This window comes from Etheostoma spectabile, chromosome 12 (genome assembly GCF_008692095.1).
Source record: "Etheostoma spectabile isolate EspeVRDwgs_2016 chromosome 12, UIUC_Espe_1.0, whole genome shotgun sequence".
Lineage (NCBI taxonomy): Eukaryota > Metazoa > Chordata > Actinopteri > Perciformes > Percidae > Etheostoma > Etheostoma spectabile.
This window is the reverse complement of record NC_045744.1, coordinates 13,981,864-13,992,669: the sequence shown is the minus strand read 5'-3', so window position 1 is coordinate 13,992,669 and position 10,806 is coordinate 13,981,864. Positions and strand designations below refer to the sequence as shown.

Genomic DNA, 10,806 nt, shown 5'->3' with positions numbered 1-10,806 from the left:
GATTTATCATTTCCAAATAGAGATATTTATGTCATCTTTTAAAAATTACTTTTTCTTTTTTCATATTGCAATATTAATCGCAGAGGGAAAAAATATAAAAAAATATCGATATTTCCAATATCGTGCAGGCCTACTCTGTAGACAGCCCAGGGTCTACAAACGGCAATAAAAATAAACTGTGCCAACCTGCACCACGAAGCATACACAAACAGTGTTCCAGCGTTCCAGCCAATAACCAACAAGAAGGATTTGAGGGTGGGGGGGTTAGTGCGCTGAAGCACAGAAGGGAGGTGAGGGGACGGGATGAGGAGGAGGGAGGGACAAGCTAGTCTTGTTTTGTTTGAAAATACTTTGAACGTTAACAAGAGGTAACGTCACCCAACATAGCTTAAAGCACCTTTCAGTAAATAGTTTTTTAACTGTTTGTGTGATGAATGATCTTGTGAATTTTTAACCTATAGGATCCTTAGTCACCTATCAGCTCACCCTCTGTGTCGTCCTCTCAGGTACTGGGACCCTGGCCCCAGAGCAGACCCCATAGAGGACCAGAAGTATATCTGGGGAGGCTTTGCCTACCTGCAGGACATGATTGAACACGGCATTATCAAGGTTCACACAGGCAAAGACTGGCCACTCGGCGTCTACGTCCAGCAGATGCCATATCCGTGCTATGTAGATGACCTGTAAGTGAACCCGACTTCACGTAATAGCAGATCATTCCCGCTTTGTCCAGAAAATGCTAAATACATTTTTAGATAACAAACTAAACTAAACTGAAAGTGTAATAGAGGCACTGGAGAACAGCAAAACCTAAATACAAGTGGAAAATCTAGCACACTGTCTAAATAGCAGCTGTTGTAGGTAATACAACATTATGATGTAAACAAACTTTATCATTTATAGATATAAATGATATTCATATAAATATGTTTGAGTCATAGAATTTCAGTGTTACCCTCTCAAAATGCCATCACAATTGGGACACGTGTACATCCTCCCAGAATTTAGGTTACTAGACAAACAAAGAATGTAATTGTTTAGCTGAAGTTTGTTTTTTAGAATATTCATCTCAGTGTCAATTTCATGGGGAAGTGGGGTAGCAACTTAAATGTGTCAATGTGTTATTTTTGATATCCCCACTGGATGGCACCAAAGTCTGACATTTTCAAATCTAACAATCTTTTCCCCTTGAACCCACATTATCGATCATGTCTTTCTCTAATGTTATTACCAAAAAAGACCAAAAGTAAATGAAATCATATAAAAGTTAATATTCCTGTTTGAGAACAACAGCAGCCATCATACTTCCCGTGGGGATCATGAGGTTTCTTAATCAGGTTTTGGGGTCACATCCTTACTTTTTTTTCTTCTTCGCTCCTCTCTTCTCCTCCAGCTTCATGATCACACTAAACCGCTGCTTTCCCATGTTCATGGTGCTGGCCTGGATCTACTCTGTGTCCATGACTGTGAAGAGCATTGTGTTGGAGAAGGAGCTGCGCCTCAAAGAGACTCTCAAAGCCATGGGGGTGAACAACGGAGTCATTTGGTACACAGCTTTCATCGACAGCTTCATTATGATGACTGCAAGTACGGCGCTGCTCACCTTTATCATCATGGTGAGAAAACAGGATAGAGAAGGTGAAAGAAGGAGGCCATATTGATAGAGAAACTAGGGTCAAGTTAAATTTGCTCGTTTGGAAGGTTCAAGTTTTGTACCGTACAATAATGCCCTCCTGTGGGTTTAAAAACCTATATTCATCTATTCATGAAGAGAAGTGTTCTACTCATGTAGGCAATGGTTGAACTGACTCGGTTTCTTAACAGCAGTGTTTTGATCTTTAAGTGAAAATCTCCTCAATATAATCACACGTATATCTTTTTTCCCTCTCAGGGTGGAAAGGTGCTGAATTACAGCAATCCCATCCTGGTCTTCTTTTTCCTGCTGACTTTCACCGTTGCCACCATCATGCAGTGTTTTCTGATGAGTGTGTTCTTCAACAAGGCTAACCTTGCAGCCGCCTGCAGCGGCATAATCTACTTCACCCTCTATCTGCCACATATCCTCTGCTCTGCCTGGCAGGACCGCATCACCAAGAACATGAAGTTGGCCGCTGTATGTTTGTTTTGTGTGTATTTAACATAAAATGCACACATACTGTTTAAGCACCATCATTTGCAAGTGTAGGGAGTATTTAATCTAACTTCATGTTTTTAAGGGAGATCACACAAAATATCATCACAACACAAACTTTTCATGAAAAGTCTCTTCTGTTACCAGTGCAAAAATATAGACAGCAAGGATAACTTATGTATACCTTTGTTTTAACCACTAGTATTGCCTAAGACAAATTATTTTGCAGTATTTTTATGTAGATCTTCTGCAATGCATGCATCTCCCTCCTTCTCTAGAGCTTGCTGTCTCCAGTGGCCTTTGGCTTTGGGACAGAGTACCTGTCGCGGTATGAGGAGCAGGGTTTGGGTCTACAGTGGAACAACATCATGACCAGCCCGTTAGAGAAAGACACCTACTCCTTCCTCACCTCCATCCTTATGATGGTATTTGATGCTGTCCTCTATGCCGTCCTGGCCTGGTATCTGGATAATGTCTTTCCAGGTTGGGCTGCTAATATACTGAATGATTTATTTATTTATTTTTCTCGATTTACAGCACTTTACCTCTGTATAGATACCACATGTTTATTACACTGAGGATTAAAGCAAATTTCTTCTCCACAGGACAGTATGGCATTGGTCGACCATTCTACTTCCCATTTCAGTCCTTATACTGGCAAACATCTGCAACCTCACACACACAAATGGCTGAACAAGGTAAGTATCACTGACTCAGTATGAACTGAATCTCTTACATGCTTCATAGGTGAGGAGCAGCCCTGTGACTGGGGGTTTGTCGCTCTACTCAGTTTTGCAAGTGAATGCTTGCCCTTTTACTTTTCACCAAAAAATAGCTGCTCTCTGGAAAAGCTTACAATTCCTGCTGGAAGATTGTAGTTATTAGAAAGGTCAACACAAGGTTTATAATGACGCCCACGAGAAAGACAAGACAAAACTCCCAGAGCAGAAATTAAGTCAGCATCTTGGTAGAAGACAAATTGAGCAAATTAATTTTTGAAAACCAAGTTTTTTTAGAACCTCCCGAGGAAAATAAAAATTAACAAAATATACTTGTAACTGCTGCTCTAGACCTTAGATCTAAATTAGCATTTTATCACATTTCATAAACATCTCATATCAAGCAGTAATAAGAAAAAACATAAAAATATGTACACAGGGTGCAATTTTCCATCTAATTCCCATACAAGCCGTGTACTTGCAACCTCTCCTCTGGTTAACATTTCATAGTGATGGCATTACCATGCAAGAAACACTTTCACCATCAATAGCAACATACACGTCACATTGTAGTCCACTGTGACAGGGGAACTTTTCACATGTGCTGGAGAGAACTTTACCAAACACATCCTAACTAACTATGATCTGTCTTCTTCAGATCCTGAGAAACCTGAAGCAGACAACGTTGAGAAGGACGTTGAGGGCAGGAGCACCCCAGAGACATACACCTGTAATGGTTCAGCCAGCAGGAAAGCCTGTAAGCACCAAAGTAAGAGGGATCAACTGGAGAGAGAGAAGGAGTTGCTGAGACGACAAGAGAAAACACCAATCCAGGAGGAGGAGTGTCAGGACTTAGGAAGGGAAGGTGAGGACACAAATACAGAGCAAGCCGTAACTGAAAGTAGGACTAACTGGAGATTGTAAACTGACACCACACTGCACGTGGGGAACACACCGAGGACATCTGGTGGACAGGAAGGGTAACACACCACACTTGGATCTACAAACCAGAAAGGGAACAGACAGCACATGACATAGATTAAGCAATACTTGGGGGCAAAGGTGGGGTTGTGTCCATACTTATTACGATTCAGAAGAGTAACTGGTAACTATTGCTATTAGGGGGACTGCGAGTTTGATGTTTTATGTCAAGTCAAGTTTATTTATGTAGCACGTTTAAAACAACCAGAGTTGACCAAAGTGCTGTACAAATTGAAGTGCACGGCACAACAAGCAAAATCAAAGCAACAGTAATCATAAAATAACAAAAACAAAAATAAGATAGCAACAAAAGAGAGAAAATACTGCACATGTAAGAACAAAAGGAACTCTCGAAAAAGGAGTACGAGTAAGTGTAAGAGCAACCCTGTAAAACAAAAAACGGAGTAGGAGTTTGAGATTACTGGACAACCTTTATCAAACGTAATTGTTAACTGTACCAGGTCTCAGTTAAGTTAGTGACAGGAAGGGTGTTTTGTGAAATCTTTAGACAGGATCGTGGAGTGGTCGACTGCAGGCAAATAAGCACTAAACACCGTCTTCCGCTAAGATAATTTCCCTTTATCCCCCGCGGAATCCCGTACAGATGTGAGCAACAAACTCACACTGTCGATAATCAACAACACTGTAAAGTACACTCTCCTTTACAGACAAACACTCAGAGGCTGTACCTGCTAGAATATATATATATCTTTATTCCCCACAGTATACAGCACAGCAAACAGCATGCACAAGCATTCAGTACCTGATGCTAAGTTAACAATACTTTTAGAGCTCTTACCGTGACACAGGACTGGAGAGCCGACAGTCCTAAGCAGAGCAGCATCAAGTGGCTGGGCGTCCGTACGCGACCCGCAGCTGACTCTGTTGGACCGAGGGATTCTCCGTCTTTTTATTCTCTTAACAAACAAGGGATAGTGTGGGAGCGTGGATGGCCAGTCTTCGCTCCCAGCCAATCCCGTGAGTCCGGCGCACCTGCCTCGAAACCATGTTTCAAAAACAGGAGCGCCGTCTCTCAAAACATGAGCTCGATGGAAAGCCGTAGTCAAAGCATGAGTATAATATGTGATCAAAACAGGTTATATAAGGCTTATGCTAAGTAAAACAATGATAAATGAAACACAAAACAATTATACAGTTGATAAATGAAACACATACAATTGATAAATGAAACACAAAACAATAATAATAGTTATACAGCAGTGAATCAACAAGTTATACAAGTGACCCACTTAGCTGTTGTCAAGGATCAAAAATGCAAAATAAACTTTTTCCTCCACAAAGGGGAAGAAATATTTAAAGTAATGGCATGTGATATTCTAGTTATACCCATAAATTGGTGGACTTAAACATTTTTCTTTTATGTGTTTTATGTATCTTTTGTCTCACAGTCTTTTCATTTCTCATAGCTATTGAGCCATTATAATCGATGTGTTTCTATAAAGGTGTCTGTGAAGGTTCTTAGTCATCCAGGTCATAGTTATCCAGGCAAAGGTTAAACTCAAGGCCAACTGGACTTGGTTAAAGGTGCTCCAAAGACTCAATGAGACTCAGTTCTGACTGAATGGAAGGTAAATACTGAAGAGCAAACTGAAGAAGTCTCTCGAATGAGAGACGAAACGTCTTCAGAGCACCTTTAACCAAGTCCAATTGCCCGTGAATTTAACCCTTCCCTGGATTTCTATAAAAGTGTTAATTTTTTTCCCCCCATGCAGGCCAGTTGTTCTTTGAGACTGACCCAATGGGCCTGGTGATGGGGGTGCAGATTCAGGACCTGGTGAAGGTGTTTGATGGAAGTTCTCGTCCAGCTGTCAACTGTCTCAGCCTCAATTTCTATGAAGGCCAGATCACATCCTTCTTGGGGCACAATGGCGCTGGAAAAACCACCACTATGTAAGATAAAAATAAACTGTTACAAGTTCCAAATCTCTTTAATCACACAGTGGAGTAAAGGTTCAGTGTCAAAAGATGTACATAAAATCAATCAATCAATCAATCAGTCAATCAATCAATCAATTAATCAATCTTTAGAACACTTTAAAGCAACCAAAGTTGACCAAAGTCCTGTACAAAAGAACATGTAAAGACATAAAGTACATAACTCACACAGGGATACAATACAAACAGAATACATATAAACAAGTTAAGAGACATAAAACAAGACAGCAATACAGTAAAACTATAACATCAAGATGTCAACTTCTAGTGTCAAAGGCCAAGGAGAAGAGGTGGGTTTTAAGACCTAAGGCCTGTCTAATGGGCAGAGGACGATCGTGCTTGTGATAAAATAACAAGAAGAAGTTATATGCAGACTCAGAGGTTGGCTGGTTCTTACAGTATATCTATTAAACAATTTTTGCAAGGTGAGGATTTTCGGAAGATCCTAGCACAAAGTTGGCAACCCCCGTGTAATGGCATTGGTCTTGTATGTGCTTCTGCTCTGTCTAGGTCCATCCTGACTGGTCTGTTCCCTCCGACATCTGGCACAGCCTACATTAATGGAAGTGATATAAGGACTGACATGGACACCGTCCGCTCCTCCATGGGGATGTGCCCTCAGCACAATATCCTCTTCAAACAGTGAGTTACATTAAAGACGCTGCCCACAGGACTGGCGTCACTTCAGTGCAAATATGCATGAAAGTTGGACAATAATCTGCATACAGTTATTCAAAGATGTACTGCAGAAAAAAACAAGATAAGAAAGGAACAGAAATTGTTCCAATCATTGCAGATTCTTCATATATCAGCTTTGACAGCAGTTGCTGAAAGCCAGAGTTACTGATGCACTTTCCCATCCAGACTTTCCCAGCTTTTAAAGCAAGCAGTCCAAAAACTGTCAAAACAAGATTTTCCACTCCTTCTTTGTGAAATCCTTTATTACCACTGTCCTGTTTTTTGTTCCAGTCTCACAGTGGAAGAGCACATCCTGTTCTACTCCCTGCTGAAGGGTCGGACTCAGGAGGAGGCGGAGAGGGAGGTCGAGGACATGCTGGTGGACCTCGGGCTGCCTCACAAGAGAGATGACGAGGCTCAGAACCTCTCAGGTGAAACACTTGTTTCTCTCTGTTTGTGAAAGTGAGCAAGAAATGATTTCATTCATTCCTCTATCATCGTTTATGCTATAAGCAACTGCGTGTCACACCCTCTGCAGGCGGCATGCAGAGGAAACTGTCAGTTGCCATGGCGTTTGTTGGAGGATCAAAGGTCGTGATCCTGGATGAACCCACCTCAGGAGTGGACCCCTATTCCAGGAGATCAATTTGGGACCTGCTACTAAAATACAGGACTGGTAAAAATCCCACTGCCAAAAAGGCTCAATTAACCCATTACGCTCCCAGTTTTAGCTGCCGGGTCAATATTTTACCCCTTTAGATCAATATTTTACCCCACCAGTACACATGTCACCCCTATGGTCCACTTTTTCCTGCTATACTGAAGACACTGAAGAATTAGATTAAATCCTTTGCAGCTTTACAGCTCTCCTGCGGCACTTGAATTAAGTAGTGAATTGATCAAATGGAAAAATTCAGCGACACTGCTACAACGAAAGCAAAAATTGCTGTCTCAAAATCAATAATCTGTTGGCAAAGGCACTTTAAAGTTATGGTAATTTATATTTCATACTGTTCATCGAGAATGGGTTCATTTGATTCAAACGACATGTCAATAAAAAAGTACCTTAATAAAAGTTTGACCCGTTGTGCAGGACGGACTGTGATTCTGTCCACTCATCACATGGATGAGGCCGACCTGCTGAGTGACCGCATCGCCATCATCTCCAAAGGACAGCTCCACTGTTGCGGATCGCCCCTCTTCCTCAAGAACAGTTTTGGAGTTGGTTTCTATTTGACACTTGTGCGGCGGATGAAGGATCTCAAGAAGAAGGAGGTAAGCTTGATCTTTTACAAAAATCAGCCAGAGCACAAACTACAATGTGCGTTTTCTTTGTTCTTTGTTTTCTGTCTGTTTATTCATTATAATCGGTTTCAAAAGCAGACAAAAGAGAGTACCCACTTTTCTTACCTCGAAGTTTCCGTTTCCTTTCAGGATTATTTGAATTGTTAAATGTGTTTTGTCTTTGCGGTTTCTATCAGAATGATTGCGACTGTGCCTCAGACTGCTCCTGTGCCTGCTCCATCTGTACCAGTTACAAAGATCAGTCCCAGAACCAGTTACAGCAGATAGACAGAGTTCTGGATGGTAAGCGTACACTGCTGTGCATGTGTTCTCTTGTACTTCTAAGTTATTGAGACAGATCTTTAGATTTAGATTCTGTGATGATGGGCATTTGTAGAAAGTGTGGACATTGTGACAAGTCCTTATTTCTTCTTTCCTTATAAAGAGCTGTTTAAGGGGGGTTTAAGGAACCCTATAACTAGAGAATTAAGGTTAGGCTTGGTTTCACACATTGCACATTTCTATATGTATAATTAATCCCTAGAATGAAATAAGCAACAATTATTAAAAAAAAACCTTTAACACAAGTTTAACACTTTTGACTTTTAATTCAAATATTGCTGACTCCTCATTGGTGTATAGAAGATTGTGACATCAGCTTTTATCCCCCCCCTCTGGTTTTAAGACTTTCCGACTTAAAACCAGCAAGAAGATCACAGACGTAAATGCAAATATAGAAATCCCCAATGTACACCAAGCAAAACAGTTTCCCTTTATGCTCATATTAAGATGTAGATTGAGAAAATCAGTATTCACGGCCCCTTTTAATCAACAAAGGTCCTTACAAGTATATCAGTCAAACTCTGTGTGTGAGTGTCAGTGTGCACTAGATATTCTCATGGCTGGCCCACTTAATCAAGTTGTAAAACAGATACAGAAAAAGAACACACCATTTTCTCACATTTATAATTCACTGTTGATATTGACCCATGTGCCTTTTCCTCCTAACTCTGCCTAAGGACACTGTATTTAAGATGCAATGATTCAAGCAAAAATTCACTCATGCCTTTTAGTGCATGAATAATAGTTTTTTTTTTTTTGTTTCTTGCATAATAAATAGTTCCCCTTCTTTAGTCCTTTTCCTGGTGTCTGTTATTTATGGGAATATTTTACTCTTAGCTACGCTACTCCATAACTGATGATTTTCCATCTTCTTCCCAAGGAGATATAGACAGCATCACTAGCCTCATCCACCACCACGTCCCTGAAGCCACATTGATCGAGATGATTGGCCAGGAGTTGACCTATCTTCTCCCTAGTAAGGGCTTCAAACATCGAGCTTATGCCAGCCTGTTTAGGGAGCTGGAGGAGACGCTTGCTGACATGGGCCTCAGCAGCTTTGGCATCTCTGATACATCACTAGAGGAGGTAGGTACATCGTCTGCGTCTGTTGACAATGCCAACAACTTGTCTGGTGTTTAATGCTGCATTTACACTGCCTGTAAAAGATGCTTAAAAGAGCTTCTGGGATATAACACCAGCTTTCAACGTGAGAAGTTACTTTTATGATAAGCCCAAATTACAGTATCAACTTTGTGAATTCTGATTTCATCAACAAGAAAACACTCATAGTCAGGTTAAAGAAATTGTTTTAATTTGAACCAAAAAATAAGATAATAACTTATACAATTACAAAGCAGAACTCAGCAACCACTTGAATATGTTCAGTGGTTGACTCTATACAAGCTAAATCTCGTCTGCTGTACACTGTTGAAAGGCAACATCTTTACAAATAATTGTTGTCTATTACTGCGTCCATTCAGTTTTGTTTTCTTGAAACACTTTCCCTATACAGATCCATTTCCTGTTATCTATCCACTATCACTGTCTACTAGAGGCATAAAATGTCAAATTGATAAATACATTTCCCATCATTGAGTGTCAGTATCTTGAATCAATACATAGTAAGGCAGGTTATGGCATTAGAAAAAAAAGTTCACATGTACTGGAAACCGGTTGAAGTTCGAGGTTAAGTTTTTTTACTTGGATCTTTAAGTTTAATAAAAAGTCAAAATAAAAAATGTATGTTATCTTACTCTTGAACTTAAAGGAAGACGCGTGAACAGTTTTTAAGTTTAGGTTGTTAATTTCTTTCTTTCCAGATCTTCATAAAGGTCACTGCCGATGGAGAAGCAGCAAATAATGCCGCCGCTCCTGGTAAATACCACTACTGATATTCCACATGGCCTTTTCCGTGAATTGAATCTTTGACCCGCTGCCCTTTCTTTAATGTGCTGGGAATGTCTCACAGCTCTTTTGTTGCTGCTGTTATTATTGTTAATTCCCTAACGTTAACATTAGCTACTTGTCTTGTATTTCCATGTGGTGTGATGCATCATTTGTCAGTTTTAACACCCTAGTTTGTATGTGTGTTTTGTGTCTCACCCATGCACTCCCACCTCTAGAACAATGGATACAGCGGATAAAAAATGACAGCAAAGTTGGTGTAAAGGGAGATGAAGGTCAGAGACTTAAAATCCAAAAGGAATTTTGAAAAATTTAAGCTTTTTCATTGAATCTACTATGAGATGTGAACCTTTTGGAAATGATCATATGAACAATAATCAAAGAAAAGTACACTATTCTGACGTTTGAAATGCTTTTCTATGACCAATTTAATTTAATTTAATTTAATTGTAATATCATTATATAAAGCCTCACACATCTGGAATCTAGAGCAGGTGCTCTGCTTGTACAGTTAAAAACAAAGCAGGGATTATACTTTGTCGTACATAGATTTGTAGAGAACTTACCAAGTTTCCTTTTTGATCACAGAACCTAATGGTGTGATGCAGACTAATGGCATTACCCAAGGTGCATCAGACTGCAGCGCAGGAAAGGGCTCCAGGCAGGTGAAAGGGGCCTCACTGACCTTGAAGCAGTTCCATGCGCTGCTAGTGAAGAGGTTTCACCACGCCATAAGAAGCCAGAAAGACTTCCTGGCACAGGTACAGGGACGTAGTGATGGGTGGATTGATGGCTTTGACAGCTGCAGTA

General features: G+C 40.4%; 1 protein-coding gene across 3 annotated transcripts in view; it reads left to right on the top strand.

Annotated features, from left to right (window-relative positions):
• Positions 1–10,806, top strand: part of LOC116698816 (retinal-specific phospholipid-transporting ATPase ABCA4) — a 41,409-nt gene that overhangs the window by 17,510 nt on the left and 13,093 nt on the right. For 2 of the 3 annotated variants that reach the window (XM_032530999.1, XM_032531000.1), the window contains exons 14-29: positions 507–683; positions 1,394–1,616; positions 1,892–2,113; positions 2,410–2,614; positions 2,737–2,829; positions 3,509–3,715; positions 5,565–5,742; positions 6,298–6,429; positions 6,757–6,896; positions 7,004–7,141; positions 7,559–7,740; positions 7,947–8,052; positions 8,972–9,177; positions 9,912–9,966; positions 10,215–10,271; positions 10,585–10,757. In XM_032530999.1, the coding sequence (XP_032386890.1) occupies positions 507–683; positions 1,394–1,616; positions 1,892–2,113; positions 2,410–2,614; positions 2,737–2,829; positions 3,509–3,715; positions 5,565–5,742; positions 6,298–6,429; positions 6,757–6,896; positions 7,004–7,141; positions 7,559–7,740; positions 7,947–8,052; positions 8,972–9,177; positions 9,912–9,966; positions 10,215–10,271; positions 10,585–10,757 (2,494 nt within the window). The remainder of the gene's footprint in view (positions 1–506; positions 684–1,393; positions 1,617–1,891; positions 2,114–2,409; positions 2,615–2,736; positions 2,830–3,508; positions 3,716–5,564; positions 5,743–6,297; positions 6,430–6,756; positions 6,897–7,003; positions 7,142–7,558; positions 7,741–7,946; positions 8,053–8,971; positions 9,178–9,911; positions 9,967–10,214; positions 10,272–10,584; positions 10,758–10,806) is intronic. The other variant, XM_032531001.1, reaches the window with a different exon arrangement.